Source organism: Vipera ursinii (genome assembly GCF_947247035.1).
Source record: "Vipera ursinii genome assembly, chromosome: 2".
Lineage (NCBI taxonomy): Eukaryota > Metazoa > Chordata > Lepidosauria > Squamata > Viperidae > Vipera > Vipera ursinii.
In genome coordinates this window covers 112836748-112858665 of record NC_139513.1, presented here as the reverse complement: position 1 = coordinate 112858665, position 21918 = coordinate 112836748, and the positions used below count along the sequence as shown (strand labels likewise).

Sequence of the window (21918 nt, the reverse complement as noted above, 5' to 3'; positions counted from 1 at the left end):
AGCAGCTAGAATATCATTTGCGCAAAAATGGAAAAAGAATGAGATCCCAGGACAAAAAGAGGTTATTAGGAAAATTTGGGATTGCGCTGAAATGGACAAATTAACTTTGGAATTAAAGAATAAAGATCAATCAGACTATTATAGAATTTGGAACAAATTGTATCTTTGGATGGATAAAAAGAAAGGTCTCTATTAGGTTTTACAGACTAGCTCACTGTTTTAAATATTGTGGTATTTCACCGATTTGTAATCTAAGTGTATTTAAGTGTATTTTTGATGTACATATATACATGTATATATATATATTTAAACATTGTAGACAAAAAGGTTTGTCAGCTCGCTGGTACTGTGTCCAATGTTTTTAAATAATAAATTTAATAAAAAATTTAAAAAAAAAAAAAGATGGGGGGGAAAGCCCTCTTCTGTATTGCATCCAGAATTTATCCAGCCTTAATCTGTCAGTTTTTGGCAGTAGATTTTTTTTTCTTTTGTAAAGCTGTATGGTATCATTAAACAGAGAACTGTCTTTGATGTGCAGAAATAACATGAGATGTGCATCTCAAAATCCATTTAAATATCAAGAAAGCAGGAAGATTCTTCATGGATTTGGGAGGTGCCGTGGCAAAGAAATATCCCATTGTTTTTTATCTGGGCTTGTGACACCACTCTTCAGATATGTAATGTGGAATGTTATGGTAATTATAGACCAATTTGGGATCATGGAGATTTGTGGGTAATGATTATACAGATTTTTAATTACAGAGAGCTGTTTTATAAGTGAATGCCTCTGAACTTCCAATGTATCTCTTCAAATCTACCACAGTAACTGCAGCTCGCTTCTCCCAAAAACAGTGTTTGCAGGCTTTTATAGAAAATGTATCTCCTTGATTATATCAACATACTGTACCCAGTATAAAAATGTTCCTATGAGGAATCCGATCGATACTTTACTAAATTTACATTAGTACCAAACCTCTGCCTCAAAGGAAAGACAATTGGTGTATGTGTAAAAATCTAATAACTTTGAAAAGCAAAAATTGAGAAGCTTCTTTTTAAAGAATATTCAATAATCCATATTGAAGCTCCCACATTCCCAAAAATGCACACAATGATTATTAGTTATTTGGGTTTCCTCTGGGTTGTTCCTTTTTCCACTGAGTTATAACAGGGGAATGGAAGAATTCCCATTTTGAAATCTTCACAACTGTATGCTGAGTTAGCAAGAATAAATTATCACTCTAAAAGCTGAGTCAGGGTTGAAGACGTACAACCAGGATCAAAAGAAGTCATTTGCTTGAGTGGAGAAAATAGAAAATTGATTTTATTCTGCCTTCTTAAGGCAATCTATCCCTTAAACTGATGAATAGGGGATTTAAAACAATTAGATTCCACTTTTACTAGAGGGAAACATAGTATGCTGTCTTTCCCCTTTTATTTTCCATACACTCCCTCCTATTCAGCTAGAACATGTGACATCATTCCATATACAGTTATAAGTGGTAAGTACATCCGAGCTGCTGAATTATGGTCAGTATCATTAAAATTGGACTGTGTGCCACTTAGTTGCCTACAGCCTACAGCAAGTGTTATGTACTAAAGGAGAATATCCACCTAGAAAAGAAGAAAATACACCAGACACACCACGTAGGAAGTAGCTGTATTCCTATGCAGAGAAACTTTTAATTTATGAAAATATAACCATATCTTCAAAAATAAAAACTTCATAAAAGTGCAAGAAAGCAAACCTCCCCTAGACACACTTTATTACTTAGTCAAGTCCATAGTTCCCAAATTTCTTTGAAGTCACTACCCACCTATGTGTACCCCACCAGCCTCAGTGTGTTAGGGAAAGTCTTCCTCATCCCCATGCATTTCTCCTGGTCAATGAAAAGTGAATTGGCTTTGACAGCAAGGTCGTGTTCCAAATTGGCTTTGGTGTGTAGCAGTGTCTGGAGAATATCTTCAGCATCTCTCAGTCTTTGTTGCAGTCCCTGGATTGTATCATCAATTTCATATACTTCATTCACAAGGCTAAGTGGGAAGAAAGCAGGGAAGGGCATTAATACATTATTTTTGTGCTTTAGGCTTTTCAACTCCTTTTCTTGTCAAAAATTTACCCAAGAGACTACTTTATTTCCTGAGGGAGATAGATGGTTTAGAAATACGAAAAAAATAATAGATAAAACGAGGTGCATCAGAAATAGAAGCATGCTTTCGAAAGTCACATGCCAAATGATGCATTCTGTTTAAAAATATATTCAGGGTAGTTATATTTCAAAGAATTTCAAAAATACTAAATTGGGGTACATGCATTACATTTCAAAAAGCTTGCATTAGGTGACATACAGTAGTGTAAGCTAAAGAAAGCTGCATATGGAAATCTCCAGGTTAGGGAAAGTTGCAAACTTTTACAGATTAAAAATAATGCTTTGAAAAGCCATTATCATTGTTATTATTAAATACAAAGTATTTGTATTTACATAATATGTACTGTGTAAATAGCTATGCAATAAACCCTACAATACCTGATAACTTTTTGATCAGCATACTAGCTTTTCACAAGGAAGTGTCCCCAATAAATTGGCCATTTACTACTCTCAATTGCGTAAGAGTTACACTTTCCCCCCCCCATGAAGCCAGTGAGACAAAAAATGTTTGAGAAAGAGTCAGTGTGACAAAGCAGCATTACTTAGGAGGAAAATGAGAAAAGAATGGAAAATTGTGGTTTCCTGTTTGCATACTAGTGTTTTCATATGTCAGTTTGTCTCTTTTATGTCAGTTCAAGTGACTGGGCAAAATGAACTCTTCACTCTGAATATCTGAAGGATGAAGAAAACTTTTTAGCAGAACAGATCCTTTCAAAAGGCACTCTAAGGTGAAACTTGATTTCTAGCTAATGAACCAAATGGAAAAAGGAACCTAGAATCTCCATGAAATGTTACAGAAACAGTGTGCTTAGTCTTGTTTCCTGTTGCCCGTTGTAGCTGATACTAGGAGTCCAGAGGAAGTGTTCACGAGGAAGATTTTTCTTTGCCATCGCTCCGGAAGAGAGACAGTTGGTCTATAACTGATTGACAGTTCATTCACAAATTCTATCCAATCAGAAATGCCAAGTAAGCCAGCTATTAGGGTTTGTCCTTTGAAGAACAGTTAAGAGTCAGACTAAGTCAGTTATGCTTAGATATTATGGATACCAGCAGGTCATCAACTGTGACCAAAATCATACTCTGGGTATACCTCTATTTTAGTTCTGAGTTTGCATCAGATTCATACTGTGCAAATTTAATTGTGAAATTAAAATAAGAAAATAAGCTCTTAAGCAGAAAATCATACTCTCACTGACTGCTAATTGAATGAACTGAATTAATGGTGTACATGAATCTAAAAGGCTAAATATGTTGCAAATTAGAAAAAGTTATTAAAAGCAGACATGGAAAGGGCTAAGCAATACTGTCCCAACTCCTCTTTATTCAGTTTCCTAGGTGGTTCCAAGGGATGAAAGGAAAGTTCTCTTAGGCTCCAGGTCAAGCCTGTCACATCAGTCCCCCCCCCCCCATCTTCCTCATTGCAATGTTAGACTTCAGAGTGGCTACATTCAAGGAAGGAGACTTTTTTAGAATGTCCAAATTGCTGTCAGGGAAGAAAGTCAGTTCTGGTGCTTACGGGCAGAGTAGTATCAGCAGGTTGCCTTAGCACCAGAGCTATCAAATCTGGGCTGCATCCAGCAGCCCAACCAGCAACAAAATGGCGGCAAAGAGTTAGATTTCTCTACCTCTTTGCTTTCATCCAATGGTTGCCCTAAGAACCAGTTTGATATAGTAACTTGATATAGTAATTAAGGCACCAGTCTAGAAACCTGGAGACCATGAGTTCTAGTCCCACCTTGGGCACAAAGCCAGCTGGATGGCCATGAGCCAGCCTCTGTTGCTGTATCCTAGCAGGAAGGCAATGGAAACTCACTTCCAAAATCTTGCAAAGAAACTATGCTGTGGTTTCTCTGTGGGTGCATGCTGGCTCTGCAGCTGATTATGTTTTTTTTAAGGATTGAACCCCAGTTGAATTTGGGGTCCCAAATTAGCCACCATCCCTGTATTTGTTCCACTGGCTCTTTCCTCCAGTTTAGTAGTAGCCTTCCCTTTCTGCCCTTAAGATGTATGAGGCTACAGTTCCCATAATCTTCACTTAGTACTGAGAAAAGGTTGGAGGAGGTTGTTCTGCAAAAAATATGCACTAAATATTACAGATGCCATTGGTAGGGTTCTTTTTAAACCAGGAAACCAACAACCCAGGAGATGGGTGGCTGATTCTTGTAAGTCCTGGAGTTAAGTAAGTCCTTAAAGTTATACTGAGGGATATTCAAAGGATCTGAAGCCACATTACAGAGCATGGGACCATGTATTTCAGAGGATGATTTTTTACAGGGACATTTTTCCAGAATGTTATGCTCCAGAACAAAGAAAAAAATCTTCAACTCCTTCTTGCCCTAAGAATTTATTGTTCTGTGGCTGGTTGATTAGTGTCCCTGAGCAGTCTCTAAGTATGCAAGCTTGTACATGAAAAATAGAGAAGAATGAGAATGTGATAAAGGGAAAGAATTGAACCACTAATAGTTCTGTATATGCTTTGTATGACGAAAGCTCTAGGTTTCATGCCTATTGAAGCTCAGTAAAAGGGATCAGGTAGAAAATAATGTGGGATAAATCTGGAGAGCAGCTCTTAATCAGATAATGTAGTTAAATTACATACATACATATATATATAGTAGGATGGCCTGATTAAGACACTTTTCCAAAGGTCTGCCAACTTTGCTGTTTATAAACATTTTTTATTTATCTAATCCTTCCCTTCCCTTCCCTCCCCTCTCCTCCCCTCCCCTCCTTCCTCCTTCCTCCCTCCTCCCTCCCTCCCTTCCTTCCTTCCTTCCTTCCTTCCTTCCTTCCTTCCTTCCGATAATCCAATAACAAGGGTAGAGGATCTTGATTTCCCTTACCGTAACTGGGCAGAATCTCGGCAAAGTTCTACGTTAGGTCTACGTGTGCGCTCATCCAGGCGAGTCTGGGCAACTTTCAAAGGAGGTCCTTTTTCCCGAATAGCCTTCCGAATCGCTTCTATGGTCATCTCTGTATCAAAGATTTCTTGAAGAGTCTACAATTTGGTAAAATAAGGGGAAGGGTTAGAAAATCAATATGATATTTACATGTTTCTTTAACAAAGACTATATTGATTCCCCAGCCCCAACTGCATCTTAGTTCTGTAAGACAACATAAATCCAGCCAGCGACTGCTGCATTAAATTAATCAATTTTGACCTTTTTTGCCAGTATATAATTTTTAAAGGGAAAAAATAGGGAAATTATTGAATGCAGAAAGTGATTATTATAGTAAATAACCAGATCTTGAAATGAAATTCAAATCTTGTTTTGCCTGGCCCTCGCTAACGTTGGGCCTGGCAAAAGCCTTGCCCACTCTCAATCAACAGAACAGCCATCCAAATCCCTGCAAAAGTTGTGCATTACAGGAAAGACTGATAGAGTGTGACATTGCAATAAATATCTCCCTATTCTATCTGGCAAAACTAGATGGTCATGTTTTTTTGCTATGCATTTGCGGGCCCAAGGCTATTTTCAAGGAGAATCTAATATTTCACGGGGGCTATCCCAACAAAAAGCTTTCATCAAGTGTCTCTTTTACAGTGAATGGGGAGAGGGTAGCCACTGCAAGTAGCGGAAAGTAACATCCCCTTATGCTGCTCTCAGAAGTTACTACTGTTAGACTAGATCCAAGCTTGAATGACAATGATTTTGAGGAGAGATTTTGTATTTATGAAAAGGTCCTGGGGAAGCAGGCAAAAACGAAAACAAAAAAAGAACCACTTTTCCTTTGCTTCTCAGAAATCATGAAAGAGGGAGAATTAACAGTGTGTTAAACATGCAAGAATGCCCTCACAGTTGCAAGAACCGTTGTCCTAGGGAAACATATGGCCTGTGGAAATTGTTGATAATCCAGTAAAGTCTCCAGAGAGATTCTAGTTTACTCTCCTCTATCATCTTGTGAGAAAGAGGGAATCTTTCTTTAGGGCATAGGCTAAATCAAATCTCTAGTGACTTCTTCCTCCCTCACTATGTTGGGGGGGGGAACGCCATTCCAGATTGTTCAACTTGCGGGGGGGGGGGGGGGGGAGAATTGAAAACAACAATCAGTTCTATCAGCTGTAGCAATCGCTCTTTGCTAACTATCTCTGCAGGGAGCCGCCAGTGGAGATTAAAGTGTTACTTGTCACTGCAAAGTTAAATAAAATTATAAAAAAGGGAAGGCTGTTTAGGGAAGCCATGGTGCAACTCTGAAATGTGAAATTACTGAGAATGAGTTAACTAATGTGCAGGTAGTCCCTGATGTGTAACCACAACTGAGCCCAAAATTTCTATGGCTAAGCAAGGCAGATGTTAAGTTAATTGTGCCTCACTTTTTGCCACAGTTGTTAAGAGAATCACTTCAGTTGTTAAGGGAATCATATGGTCCCACCCCATTAACTTTGCTTGTTGGAAGCCGCTGGGAAGGTTACAAATGATAACCACATGACCACCACTCCCCCCAGAGAGAGCAACTGTCATAAATACATGCCAGTGACCAAGTGCCAAATTTTGATAAGTCACTTTTTCAGTGCCATTGTAATTTCAAATGATCTTACAGGGGTAGGCAACATTGGCTCTTTCATGACTCATGGACTTCAACTCCCAGAATTCCTGTGTCAGCTGACTCAGGAATTCTGGGAGTTGAAGTCCATGAGTCATAAAAGAGCCAAGGTTGCCTATCCCTGCACTAGACAAATATTTGTAAGTCAAGGACTATCTGTAAAGTTTTAACAACAAATGGAGAACAAAGCAGAGGCTTCTGATCGTGACTTTTGAGAATTTATTCTGGGCTAGAAACCTGCAGGCGTTTTTTAAAAAAATGTCTAATCAAAGGATCTAAAGAGCCACTTTGGTGTGGTAGTTAAGGCATTATGCCAGAAACCAGGACACCATGAATTCTAATCTCACCTTAGACAGGAAGCCATCTCGGTGGCCTTGGGCCATATTCCTCTAAGATTTGTTTTATTTACATCCATCACTACCCACAGACTTTCAAAGCCAAATGTAAATTAGCGATATAATAAAAATACAACAACACTAAGAGCAACTTTGGTGTCAAGATTGAGGCATCAGGCTAGAAAGTGGGAGACTGTGAGTTCTAGTTGTGCCTTAGGCACAAAGACTGCTGGGTGACAAGCCACTCACTCTCTCAGCCCCAGGAAGCTGGCAGCAGCCAAAAACAATAACAAAAACCTCTTCTGAAAACTGAAGAACACTTCAAGAGCTTATCCACCAGGAGTCAAAAACTGTCTTGAAGGGACTTAAAAAATAATAATCAAAGGATTTACATAAACAGATCTCAATGACTTCAAAAGAGAACATTTAGGTAAAGATAGGTGACTGCTAAAAATCTGAAACAGCGAAGGCCTGGTCTGTGATTTAAGTTATTATAATTGCTTGTAGATGGACTTTCTCTGGTTTTTCATTGTCTGGAACTTGCACAAATCCCTTGCACCAATTAGTGGGTTTCCTTTTCCCCCCCATCACTGATTAACTGCTTTAGCAACTTGAGACGCCCCTGTTTTGTCATTTTGGAGTAGTTGGCCAGCTGGCAATGTTTATTTATTAGTTTATTTATATTTCATGTTTCCAGACCACTCTCAAGGGAAATTATATGTATATGTTATAGGTTATATGAATAATGTATATTATATGTTTATTTATCTTACTGAAAAAAGAAACACACAAAGCATAGATAAGAGACACGAGAGCAGGAGGGTAATGGAAGACTTATTTTGGCACTCTCTCCTTGACTAACTGAAGAGGATGCTGGTGAATTTTGGCAAGTCTTGCATGAGTTGGTGGTGAGGACATCTTAGCTTATAGCCGGACTGGTTCTATGACTGAAGATGTTACTTGGATAAGCAGCAAAATGTTTCAAACCAGAAAAGAAGTGCAGTTGCCACGACCGAACTTCCAGACAACTCTACTTGGATAACTGAGAATCTTCATTGACATACTGGGATGGAGATATTTACATGAGATCAGAATATCTGCAGAAATCCTTGTGCAATTTCTACAACCACTGAGAAAGGCACTGTAGAGTTCAAGTTGGGAAATTGATCTCACCTTAGCCAGATGAGCCTGAATCTTATTTTTGGCATCAGCAGTTTCAGAGATGCGGTTGGTAAAGGCAACATTTGCTCTGTTAAATTGGTTCCACATCTCATTGGCAGTCACCACAAGCAAAGTTTCAATATCATCCCTGAGCTTGGAAGAGGCAGCTCGCTCACTCTGGGAGCGCAGAATGTTATCATCAGTAAATTTGGCCCAGGATTCTGGCACTGAAATCCTGGGAAAGTAGAAGAGACAAACAAGCAATTTGTAAATAGTGTGTGTGGCTCTTTCTTCAAAAACTAATTCTGGATATAAAGGTGTCCCAGTTAGGTTTGCAATATTTGAGCTGTTTAACAATTCCATCTGTGGTGTTTGGACATCCCATTTTAAAGCATGCCTTAACTATTTTTTTCCCTCTGTAAGAAAGAAGGGAGAGGGGAGGAGTGAAGGAGGAGGAGAGATGTGAATGCAAGAAACTGAAGTATAACTGCAGTCAGAAATGCTGGTGTTGTAGTCCTCCACAAACATTAATTCATTCACCACATGTATTGCTTTTAAAAAAAGGAAAGGGAGGTATAATTCAGTAATCATCGTCTTACATACTGTTTAATATTCTGGAGCATGAAGAAGCATTTTATAATGGTGGATTGTTCCATTTTATTGTTCCAACTTTCTGACTGGAGGGGAATTTTTCTGGAGAACAATCTGGTATTACAAATGGAATAGGTGGAAGGTGGTTCTGGTTCTGGTGCCAATTATTATTTTTTTTTTATTTCCAGTATTTTGTAATTTAACTCCCACTAATTCAGCCAGCATTTTCACAGACCTTTTTAGCAGAAATAATAAGAAAGGCACCAGCTTGTCTATCTTTATAGCTTGTAAAAGCCTTTGCAACAATTAGAGCAAAGGAAGGCAATTGCCTTGGTTACAGAGGCTGAAGTTAGTCTTTGTTCGACCTACCTGAGCTAGGATGAACTGATATGTTTCAGAGACATCCACTTTTTAAAAAGAAGTTGAAAGTCCATTTTTTTTCCTTATGCATGGAGAAGAGCTACTCAATACAGAATAATGTAGGAAGCCATCATCCCCATGTTGTCTTGGATTGATCAGGTGTTTTCTCTGATGAAAAACAGGCATGATGAAGGGCATGGGGAAAGATGTTTTTTTTTTTGGGTTTTTACAGAGCAAAGAGAGCATGAGACCCTGGGATCCCTCTAGCTTTCCCAATAGGAGCAGGCACACATGACTCAAATGGGTAAAGGGCAGGGCAACTGGCAACTCTAAAGGAAAGATGGGAGTTTTGGAGGAGGGAATGATCCAGTGGACCAAATGAGCTGGCCTGCCAGAGGAGGTCAAGCTTGAAGGTTAGAGTTCCCCAGTCATTGTGCTCCTAATGCAAACATGTCAAACACAAGGCCCGGGGGCAGGATCCGGCCCGCGAAGTGGTTTCATGTGGCCCATGAAGCCATCCTGGAAACAGTGAGGGAACGGCCCCCACTGCCTTGGCCCTGGCCCAGAGACCCTCATTCTGCCAGAGACCCTCAGATCTGTCCCACTCCTGCCCAGGCCCCCATAGGCACCCTTGATGCGAATGATGTAGAGCTGGCCATGCCCACCCAGTAGGCCATATGCAATCTAGCCACGCCCACCCAGTAGGCCATGCCCACCCTGGCCACACCCACCCGGGCCCCTGAGGGCAGCTGCAATGCTGATGCAGCCCTCAATGAAATTGAGTTTGACACCCCTGTCCTAATGCACTTCTAGCGAATAAAGCATCCGGTGAGGAACTAATGTAACCTCAAATACACTATTTGGCTCTGGAGAGAAAAAGTAATACCATCAGATAAGAGGCATTAACTATGAAGTTATTAAAGGATGAGCGATCATACGCAAATAAGGTTTACATTTCTGAAAAAGTGATGTTTATGCTTCTTTATATCTCTAGGATTTGTATAAAAGGAGCTTTGTATTATAGACTTATATAGACAAGGGACTCATCTATAAAATCACAGACATTTCAACTTTGCATCAGCTGTATCCTCAGCTAAAATAGAACTGAACTCTGTATACCTGTTAAAGGAAATAGCCCTCAGGTTTCTGTAATGAACAAGAAGGGATGCATGCCACTGAAGGTGATGTACAAAGAAGTCTCCCCACCTTTTATTTTGACAAGAACCCTGTGAAGTAGCTAAGAGAGACTGAATAACTCAGAATTATAGTAAATATGAGCCAGCTGTATGCTGCAGCTGCCAAAAAAGCCAACACAGTGCTAGGCTGCATTAACAGAAGGATAGAATCAAGATCACATGAAGTATTAATACCACTTTACAATGCCTTGGTAAGGCCACACTTGGAATACTGCATCCAGTTTTGGTCACCACAATGTAAAAAAGATTTTGAGACTCTAGAAAGAGTGTAGAGAAGAGCAACAAAGATGATCAGAGGACTGGAGGCTAAAACATATAAGGAATGGTTGCTGGAATTGGGTATGTCTAGTTTACTGAAGAGAAGGACTAGGGGTGACATGATAGCAGTGTTCCAATATTTCAGGGGCTGCCACAAAGAAGAGGGCATCAAGTTATTCTCTAAAGTGCCTGAAGGCAGGACAAGAAGCAACAAACTAACCAAAGAGAGAAGAAACCTAGAACTAAGGAGAAATTTCTAACAGTTATAACATTTAATCAGTGGAACAACCTGCCTCCAGAACCAGTGAATGCTCCAACACTGGAAGTTTTTAAGAAGAGACTGGACAGCCATTTGTCTGAAATGGTATAGGGTTTCTTGCCTGAGCAGGGGGTTGGACTAGATGACCTCCTATATATATATATATATATGTAGGCTCTATTCAACACTTACGTAGCATCAAAACGCTCTACACCTCGATAATAGCCGATGCCATCAGATGTATTCCTGAGACCGTGACATTTGTCATCAATTCGGTGAGCTGATTGCTTGTCACTCAAGTCTTTCTCCAGCTCATGCTGAGCTGACCTATCAGCTCTGTAGTGAAATGAGGGTCAGAAAATAAACTAAGATTATAACTTTTGCAAAGAAAATCATTAACTTTCTTAAACTCCTTTACCTCATAATGATGGCAAACTGAGTGTTAAAACAAAACCAGAACATACACATATACATACATACACATATATGTGCACATACACACACACACATATATACATAGTTTAAAAATCATTTTATTCCAAAGGTTAGAAATGATCAAAACCAGCCAACAGTGCTCATCCAAAAGCTTGGGGGAACAACTGAGCATTTAATGGAAAGATCATCAGGGTCAGGGCTATCTGGATCTCCAGGGGGATGTTCCATAGGGTAGACACTGTGACAGAGAAGGCATGAGTCCTAGGTCCCATGAGATGGCACTGCCTAGGAATCCTAACAAAGGAGCATGCCCATCCCATCCTGTGGATTTTGCTAGGGCATGCAAAGACAAATAGTTGGCCCTGCAAATAGGGCATACAGAGATAAGTGGTCCTGCAAATAGCCTAGCCATCCATGTAGAGTTTTATAGGTGACAAAAAGCACCTTGAATTTCACTGGGAAGCTGACTGAAATCCAGTGCAGTTCACAGAAGAGAACGTTACAGCAGTATATTGTGAAATGTTCCAAACAACCCAGGTTGCTGCATTTCAGACCAGTTGCAGTGTCTGAATGCTTGTCAAGGGCAGTTCCCTATATAGGACATTACAGTAGTCTAACTCACGGCTAGCTAAGGTATGAATCACTGTGAGTAGGGGGTACTGCTACCTGTTTTAAAAGGGGCAGTTATTTCCCCTCTCTTCTAGAGTTATCACTGGACCCAACAGAACTGGACAATTTTAGCCCAGCCTCCCTGACCCTTTTCAGTAGATACATGATGTGCACGTATTCTACTCTAAGAGCTAGAGTTTGATAATGCTGGATTTCTCTTGCCAAAATTGCATATTTTGCACTATGAGCCATGTGTAGTTATTTAGAAGCAAGTGTGGTGGTTGGTTGAGTGTATTACTAGGATCCACTCTCAACTCCCATCCTCACCACATCTCTGACTTTCCTATTTTAGGGGAGATCTCAGGGCATTCTACTCACATCTAAGGGAACATTAGCAGAAATTTCTGGGCTGTCAGGAACTCAATTTTATCACAGATTCATATCATCCAGAGGCTTTTGCTTATTTTCATATAAAAGCAAATCAAGCCCTCTTCTTCAGTTTCCTCTGCTAGATAGGTGTGAATGAGAAGATAGAGAAGTTGAAGATGAGTCTTGTTCACATTGTCTTCTCAGCTTTCAGAGAGAGGGTTGATTGTCTGGATAGAGCTTGACTACAGACAACTAAAAATGAATCTCTGAGACATTGACTATCCAGACAAAAGGCTTAGATTGAATCAACACAAGACTCTCAATGCTGATCCAAAACTGAAAAGGGAAATTTTATTCAGATTTTCCCAAATGGTGAAAATCATTTCCATGGAGAAGAGGAAGAGGAGTTATAAATAGCCATGAGCCTTGGGTCTGAATAAAGGTCAAAACAGAATACCTTTCTTTTGTCTTGACTTTATGACATTATCAAGGACTGGAAACAGATTGGTACTTGCTAATCTATTAGGCATTGCTGTAAGCCCTTGAGACCTAAAGTGCTTTTTAAAGACCTCCAACATTTACCTCTGTGTCTGTTACCAATACTGAATATTTAGAATCCAGTTTTATGATTCCTACACCTTTGGTTTCTTTATGATCTTGCTAGAGAAGAAAGCCATGAACATATAGGAAATGATTCTCACTATCAAGCTGTGCTATGGAGAAAATTGATCAGGTGGTCACCTCAGAATTTATTTCTAAGGGCCTTTTAAAGGAAGTTGAGATTAAATATTTTCTTACGCAAGCTGGGCCATTGCCTTATCCAAGTGTCTTCTCATTCTCTCTTGGCATGAATGGATGACATCAACCTCCTGGTCAAGTTAGGAAAAAAAACCCGTCATATATTTCCAGGGATTAGTAAAAAAAAAAATGTTCAGATTTATACATTTTGGAAAACACCCCTATTTGTCCTCTTTGACATTTGTTCAAAGTGGAAGAGATATCTCTAGTCCTCCAGGACTCTCTTTTTCATTCAGACTTGGGTCACCATTCCTAGGGCCTTGCAAATGACATAACTTTGGATATTACTGGATTTGGCAGGATTAAGATTTTAACCTTCTTTTGAGAGCTTCTGCAAACCATAGTGAGAATAATCTTAAGAGACCAAACAAAACCTGAGTCCAATGGAGGGATGGAGGTGGAGAAAGCATTTCAAAAGGGATCTTTCCTAGTTGTCTGGAAAGTGAAGGCTGGGGAGAGGGGAAATAGTTTCAGATTTGCAAGATTCAGTCTCTGTAGCCTTACTACCAGGACACCATGATTTTGGTGCCAAATAGATATGTTTTCTCATTTTAAGACTTAAGACAACAATTTTGGGGAATATATGCTTTTTAAGAGATACACTAACACATTCAAGATATCCATATTGGTCCTAAATCTTATCCTAATGTACAAAGACTTGAATATTTGAGCCCCATCTATTCTGGAGGTTTTTGAGAGCCTGTATGGGCATTGACTTCTCCACTAGTACCGTAATAAGGCTCCTTTTTTCTGTTAAGACTCTCAAAAGATCTTTTGACCCATACTTTATAAGATAGACTCTGGCCCACAAACTCTTCTTTCTTACATCCACTGGTCAGCTATATACCCCCACTGACCCAAATATCATTTTGTTTTGATGTAGTTTCTAGAAACATTTCTCTTCAATGTTGATATCCACGTGCCTTTGGTCCAGGCAATAGCAAGGGACGCACAATTATCCAAGACTTATTTTTTTTCAAGCCCTCCCCTACCCCGAATTAAAAATCCAACCTTCTTTTGGTAAAAGCATTCTCTTGATTGCTTTGAGCAGTAAGTTAACAGCATTAACTAACAGGTATTGTGTTTTGGAATTTTTCAAAAAAATATGAATAAAATGGATATTGTAATTGGCTGGTCCAGATGTTCCTGACTCTTTTTCATGAATGATCTTTGATCGAGAACACTGGCAAAAAATGTACACAGATTACAGCTTTGGCTCAGCTCTTAATGTGTGACAAGGGGTCGGCCATTACATGGAGAAGTTTGTGACCTAGAGTCTGGGGCTCAATATTATCTAACAAGACCAGAACCAATGGAAGCTTATAAATGGAGGCTTCAAATTGTAATCTGTCCAACTTTAATAATTATCAGAAATAGAAAGGTCAAGATTGTGAGGAACAGCAAGATTTATAGTCTTTACTTGACAGTTCACATACTAAGGAACATTGGTAGTGGGAGAATGAAGCTGCTGAAGAAGTAAACACTTGAGAAGGGGAAGCACAAATAAGGAAAGGCCAAGAGGCAGGATGTACAAAGGAAGACTGAGCCAAGAGGCAAATCCAAGATAGCAAAGAGACAAGTGAAATGTTTGCTGGGACATTTCCTGACTTCTGTAACTTTTGCAAATATCCAGAAACTACTAGAAGACCAGAAGAAAGAACTTATTAAATAGTGTAAAGCAGGGATAGGCAACCTTGGCTCTTTTATGACTCGTGGACTTCAACTCCCAGAATTCCTGAGTCAGCATAGCCGGTGTAAAGAATCGTAAGTATTCCAGGCACAGCATTTCTATGAATTTTCAATCAAGGAATGATTCTTAAACCAATTGCTTTCCTCTACCAATTGTATGCTTAAAACATGAATATGTGGTATAACAAAGCATCTCTTGCATTGTTTTCCTTTAACAAACTGTCACTTATTCACGTCTGTATTTATTTACTTACTTACTTTCATAATTGCCCAAGCCCACATGCCATATTTTAGCCACCCTAATGTGAACTGATCTGAAGGCAACTCTGAGTAGCTAAGAAAGGAATGGCATGAGCCATCTCATGTGCTGCAAGACAATGCCCACAATTGCCAGACAGGACAGGAGAGATGAGATTTGTAGCCTAAAATATCTGAAGACAAGCAATTGGGGCAAAGTTGCACTCCCAATGAATAGAAAACCATGCGAGCTTAAACTTTGAAAAAATGAGCACACAATTGGTGCGTCTGGGCCAAACATTCTCTCTCAGCCTGATCTACCTCACAGGGTTGTTGTTGTGGGAAAAATATGAGGTGGAAGGTATGTTGGATATGTGCATTGTCTTGAATTATTTTTTTAAAAAAATAATAAGGCAGGATACAAACAAACAAATTTTTCCCTTTTCAGGTGTTAAATAAACTTACTGTCAGCAATTGTTTTTCCACATCATCATGAACAAGATCAATGCCCATTCTCTTCTCTCGGTGAAGGAGGCATTCCTGGGCTACCTAACAAGGAGACAAAATGTTATTGTGTATTTCTGTGCTGAGATATTTTAAAAAACTGCTGAATCTGTTCCAGGATTGGAAAGTATGTTGCATATTTAAAAAGCTATTCTTCTCCAACACCTGTCTGTCTCTTCAGTGGCAGGTATGTCCTTTCTGTCTAATGTGTTTTTTCCCCCAAGTTCTTTCCTTTAGAACTTTAAAAATCTGTATCTGACCATTTTGCACAGAATCACTCAATCCAATAGCAAACATTGATTTAGGATTATTTAAACAAGCAACAGGAGAGGGACAAAAATGTGAAATATATTTCAATTTATTCATTTATTTAAATATTTAATATTTTATGCATACATTCATACACAATACAGGAGGGAGGGAGGGAGGGAGGAAGGAGGGAGGGAGGGAGGAACGAAAGAAGGAAGGAAGGAAGGAAGGAAGGAAGGAAGGAAGGAAGGAAGGAAGGAAAGAAGAAAGGAGGGAGGAAGGAAGGAAGGAGGAAGGAGGGAGGGAGGGAGGAGGGAGGAAAGGAGGGAGGAAAGAAGGAGGGAGGGAGGGAGGGAGGGAGGAAGGAAGGAAGGAAAGAAGAAAGGAGGGAGGAAGGAAGGAAGGAAGGAGGAAGGGAGGGAGGGAGGGAGGGAGGAGGGAGGAAAGAAGGAAGGAGGGAGGGAGGGAGGGAGGAAGGAAGGAAGGAAGGAAGGAAGGAAGGAAGGAAGGAAGGAAGGAAGGAAGGAAGGAAGGAAGAAAGGAATGGTCACCACAAACAACACTGATGATTGAGCAGCTTTGTAAATATGGAATGTATGGTATAGGGAGAAAATGAAATGGATAAAAACAAAACAGAGAAGGAAGGAACAAATTCTGGAGAACCTTATTTCTGCTTTGTAGGTTTCAGTTTTTGTTCACCTGCTTATCAAATACAGAGGAAGAATAGTTGTTTTTAAATCACAGATAACTTAACCCACTATTTATTTTTATTTTATTTTATTTTAATTCCATTTATATCCCGCCCTTCTCCGAAGACTCAGGGCGGCTTACAAGCTTAGCAGTAGCCTTCATTCTATGTATATGCCTGCTTGTTAGGGCTTTCACACACACACCCCAAGCGGCATTATTACAAAGTCAGCTTATTGCCCCCAACAATCTGGGTCCTCATTTTACCTACCTCGGAAGGATGGAAGGCTGAGTCAACCTTGAGCCTGGTGGGATGCAAACCTGCACTAATTGCAGGCAGCTGGTGTTACTTAAGGAGGCATTAGCCCACTGCTCCACCAAGGCTCTTTTATTTGCTTAACTACTAATTCTACTTGCTTTTTATGTAGTAGTATAACATTATTGCTTGCTAAATTTTCTACATGGCAAAATGAAGATTTGTCTGAATTCAGCAGTTTCTTGATCTGTCAAAAAGAAAAAAATAAATTCACTGATACTGATTCCCCCCCCAAAAAACTGAAATAAAAAAGAGTAAGAACACCATTACTTTAATTCCTACTGGACTGCTAGTGTCATCAAAGCCAAGAGGAAATTATATATGGATAAAGTTGAAATGGAAGCTAAAGATAAGCATTTTACACCTCACAGAGTACGTGAGATACTTATTAGGAGAAATGCACAAACCATCTAGACTTCTGCCAAGTAATCTAAAATAATTTTACTGGAACCTAAGAGGGCATTTAAATATCTGAACCACAGCAGGTATCACTGAAATATCAAATATGTTATCAATGGAATTGATCTGTTTACCTGAAGGGGCCCTTCAGTTTCTACCAGTGCTCTTTCTAGACGTTTCTTCATCTCTGTAAGAGCATTTGTCTCTCCAATCATTCCGTCTACTTCGTGGTTGAGCTCTGTTTTCCAAAATACGATATCATTGACTCGCTCTCCTATATTTTTAGTTGTTTCTGTTTGGGTTTTCCGTGTCTGTTGATCCTTATCCTGGATCATCCGGGAAGTATCTACTCTCATTTTCTCAGCATTATGCCGTGATGCTTCTGATTCCTTGTAGTTGGTCAGGTTTGTTCTGTACCAATCATCAGGAGAGTACCTGCTAAAGAGTGCTGTTCGGTTGGACACAAAGGGGAGCATGTTGCTTGCGGTGACCCCATGAGAACTCTTGGAAAATGGTGCTAAAGTCGGAGTGATAGCAGCAACTTTATAGTAGGTGCTAGGTCTCCAAGGAAGACTCAGGCTGTGAGTTAAAGAATAATGAGGGAATCGATTCTTATAACTTGATGCCATGGTGCTGATGGCTGGCAGAAAATTTGATGGTGTTGGTCTTGGATGGGCATATGTAGCTGTCAAGGTAGAACCTACGAGCTCCATTATGGCAAAGATATATCCAATCACGTGTCCTGCACCAACAAAAGGAAACATAGAAATGCTTGCAAGAAAGTCCCACTTAAACACAATAAACTCAAAACCCAGTTGGCAAAGGCTGCTCATCACATGCTGTTGATTCTTGAGTATCATGAAAAGGTTAAGCAATGATCTCTTCTTTAAATTTATTATTGTTAAGCTTAGATTTCTGTTGGAGACAAATCTAAAAATAGCTGTTTAAGATGTATAGCTTTTTGTATCATAAATACCTATTCAGGAAGTATTGCACTTCAGCTCTCATGTTCTTGTAATATTGGCCCACTAATAAATGGCAGATACCTTTAGACTGCTGTAACAATAACAAAATACCCTAAATTAAATTTCCCCACAGGAATATACCATCATAAGTATGATGAGTAATTCATTGTGTTTCTCTTAATTAATGTCTCAACTCATTTGCTGTTCTTTCAGATGAATCATTGAAAAGTCCAACTCCATATAAATCCTTGTGGCTGTATATCATGTACAAGTTTCATACTGAACCTTCATTTTAGGATAAATTCAGAATTTGTATGAAAAAAATGTGTTAATGGATGTGTGACTTTACTGATTATGGGAGGTGAAGAAATGAGCCTTTGTTCCAGACTCATTGCCAGGTTTATGTCTACTAGTTTAGAGTTTCTGAGAAGAAATGGATTGAATATTGGATTTAAATGGTAGAAATTCAAGTTCAAATCCGGGGATTAACTGTGAACTTTACTAAGTAGTCTTGGGAACCATAATCCTGATCTAACTCTTTTATGAGTTGATCGTACACCTAAAGCTCTGTCAGACAAATAACCAAAGAATTACTCAATAAGAAATTAAAGATAGCACAATATGGTCAATTGCCTCATTGGCTAAGGTAGGTAAAGCAAATATTTTGTTTCATCCTACGATTGAATATGTGAATGTCAGTGGCGTGTAGCCAGTAACCTTAAGAAAAAAGATCACCTAACGTCAGTTCTTTGACAGTGTCTTTTTAGAATCAGAGTAGTAACACATTTGAAAAGCTTATCTTGGAGACAACCGTCATAAGAAAGATTGTTGGTTCAAATAACCACAAGCTAAGTCAGCCCATTGTCCTGGCTTATTGTCTGCTGGAAACCTAATATTCCTGACCATCTAATGTAAATATTGGCTGGTACATAACCCACAGTTCAATAACAAATACAAAAGATTCTCCTGAGCTGAGGAAAGTTTACTGCAGCTGCAAGAAAAGAAGTAAAACCAAACCATTTGATTTATTAGACAGACAATAAAGATGGCAGGTAAAAATGGGCATCACATGCTGACAGAGTCTTTGTGGGGGTTATTAACCCCCTCATGTTCCACGTTAGGGTTTTTTTTACTGCCATTCTAACACACATTTGCCTTTAATGCAATAGCACTACAGTAATTAACATTTAATTAATGATCTTCTGCATGTCTTTGAAATACAATACCTCCTTTTTAACAATACCCAAATTCACCACTTTTCCAATGGACTCAATGGGCATCTGTTATTTACCCTCTAAGAATTACAAAATTAAGACAGGGAGCATTGCTTGGGTTTGTTGTTGTTGTTTTTGCCAACCTGTTTCTGAGCTTCTTTGCTGCTTTCTCACAAACTACAACATCTTCAGCAGGATTTCTTTGTGTATTGGAGGGGTGTGAGAGAGGGGGAATGAAGTTTCCCTCTCTCTCAACAACTCTGGTCAAATTTGATAGTTTCCCATAGCCTGATTAAGCAACATCCTGAAAAACAGGTCCTTAGTGGAAAAAGGGGAATTTCTCCTTCTTTCTACCAGCTTTATTCAACATAACAAAAAGAAGAAGAATAGAAAGGGATAAATATATGTGTGATGTTTCTGTTTTTGTGTGAATTGATATGGAATTTCAGATCCCTAACTTGATAACTAATGTGATATTTTCAGCTGAAAATAAGCCCATCTACATATAGGACATTGAGGGGAGAGAGGAACCCTACTCTTTAATATATCCAGACCTAAGGAGCTTGTCAGCCAGTTTGGTATACAGTAGTGGGTGACCTTGGGCCAGTCACTCTCCCTCAGCCCTAGGAAAGAGGCAATGGGAAACCAGTTCTTGCCAAGAAAAACGCAGGGACTTTCCCAGGTTATCAACAATACTAACCCCAAAAGAATCAAACAAACAAACAAAAAGCGAGTCTGTCAAAGAAGCTTTTGAAGCATATTCTAGCAAGCATGTTCAGAAGCCTCCTAACAGCCTGACATTGTGGGTCATGTGATGGTTTGTGCTGTCAACTTGTTTAGAAGCCATGTTAAGCCTTGCATAAAGAAATTTACACAAGAAAAGGTGAGTTTGGACCAGAAGATAAAAAGCCTTTCCCACTGCTCAGCTAAACAAATTCTAACCTGGGGTCATCTGCAGAAATTTTCACTCAGACTTTTTTACAATCCTGTAATCCCTTAATTCAGGGTATAGTCAGGTGTGATTGGATGGAGCTGAATGTTTACTAGCTGGATTCCCTTCCTGACGTCATGTGGAGATCACAGCAGATATTGTTTTCATTCAGACCTATATTGTGTGTTATGTCATACTGTTTCTCACACTGTGTTTATAATTATTTGTTATTTAAGGAAATGGAATAAGTTCAGAAAATCTAAACAATGATAGCTGTTGTGTAGTGAGTTCTTCGCGCAGGAAAGGAGACGAGGCCAGTGAGTTCAACAAAGCTCATGGTTTATTGTTTGCAGGATCTGAATGGAGAATTGGGCTGCAGCTTGCAGCAATTTATAGCCTGGCCCCTAGGCAGCAGCCAATAGGTTTAAAGTAACCCATTGCCGCCTAGGGGCAGCCAATAGCAGCACTGGAGACCTGGAGTCTGGGTTGCTGGAGAGCCGTTAGCTGCTTCAGCTTACCACGTGGTCTTACAATTGAGCCCAATACATAACAATATTGCTATTATTACCACTACTACTATTACTACAACTATCATAGTATCCTTTCTTCAACATCCACGAACAAGTGATGTTTAAATAATGCATAATTTTATACAACAATGAGACTTGGGTTATTTTATATCTGTTTTTGGAAATATAATTATATGCACCAAATTGCCTGATAGCTTTTTATTTGAAACTATGGTTGAGGGGAAAAATAATGCCCTTGTAATAAGGGAATCAATTATCTTCTTTCAGCTAAGTGTCTAAGTGTCTTTTAAATTCAGCTGCATTGATTTGTTCCTATTGGGTCAGATGACAAAAGATCTGTTAAATAAACATTCCAGAACAGTTGCTAGAACTGAAGCCTAGGGCAACTGGGTTCCCTTAATTACAAATTAGCAGGTTTATATTGTACTTCTATTGAGGTATGACATTTAAAGGTCTGCTTTCCTTCTCCCTATTGCTATTATGAATAAATTATTATGACCCCTTTCACACTGAACTTTATAGGAAGGGATTCAGAGCAGAATATTATCGAGATAACCATTTTATGGCATCTACTTTCCACCCACAAATGATATCCTTGATTTTTCCATCCCCACATTTCTGCATTAACTTTCAGATCAATGAGAATAAATTTTAAGTAAAATTCACATAATATGTAAACATATTGGGATGCTAATAATATATTGCTGTTATTTGAATTCTGTTTTCCCTCTAACCTTTCCCCCCATACTTCACTTTTCTGCTTTGTCCTCTTCCTCTTTTGCATCCCAGAGAATTTACGTAACCTTTTTACATCTTTATTATATATCTTCTTTTGGCTTTGTGCAGTGGATTAATTTCAGGAGGTAGGTAAGGAGCAGAAGGATAGTATTCTCTTAACTGGCCCCTATGGTTTCACTTTCCATGGACCAAGCCAAAGGCTCATTTCCAATGAAACCATGAGTGGGAAGAGGGTGACTTGCCCTGTGCCTGTCTATCTGCTAATTTCACTCTTGAAGGGCAGACAAGTAAGACACTGCCTAGAAGATTAGTATGTTCTATGATTGCTGAGTGTTCCTTGAGAGATGCTGCCTCCCTGGGTGCCAAGAGAGGCCTTCAGAGAAGCCAGAGTAGCTG

The 21918-nt window shown here is 39.3% G+C and overlaps 1 protein-coding gene across 1 annotated transcript; it reads right to left on the bottom strand.

Moving 5' to 3' along the window:
• Window positions 1-1795: 1795 nt before the first annotated feature.
• On the bottom strand, window positions 1796-17857 carry TEKT3 (tektin 3; the record flags this gene model as incomplete). Its single annotated transcript, XM_083352349.1, has 7 exons — window positions 1796-2031; window positions 4991-5145; window positions 8201-8423; window positions 11045-11188; window positions 13064-13134; window positions 15455-15538; window positions 17279-17857. The coding sequence occupies 7 exons, from the start codon at window positions 17855-17857 to the stop codon at window positions 1815-1817; spliced, it is 1473 nt and encodes a 490-aa protein (XP_083208475.1). The 3' UTR covers window positions 1796-1814.
• Window positions 17858-21918: the final 4061 nt, after the last annotated feature.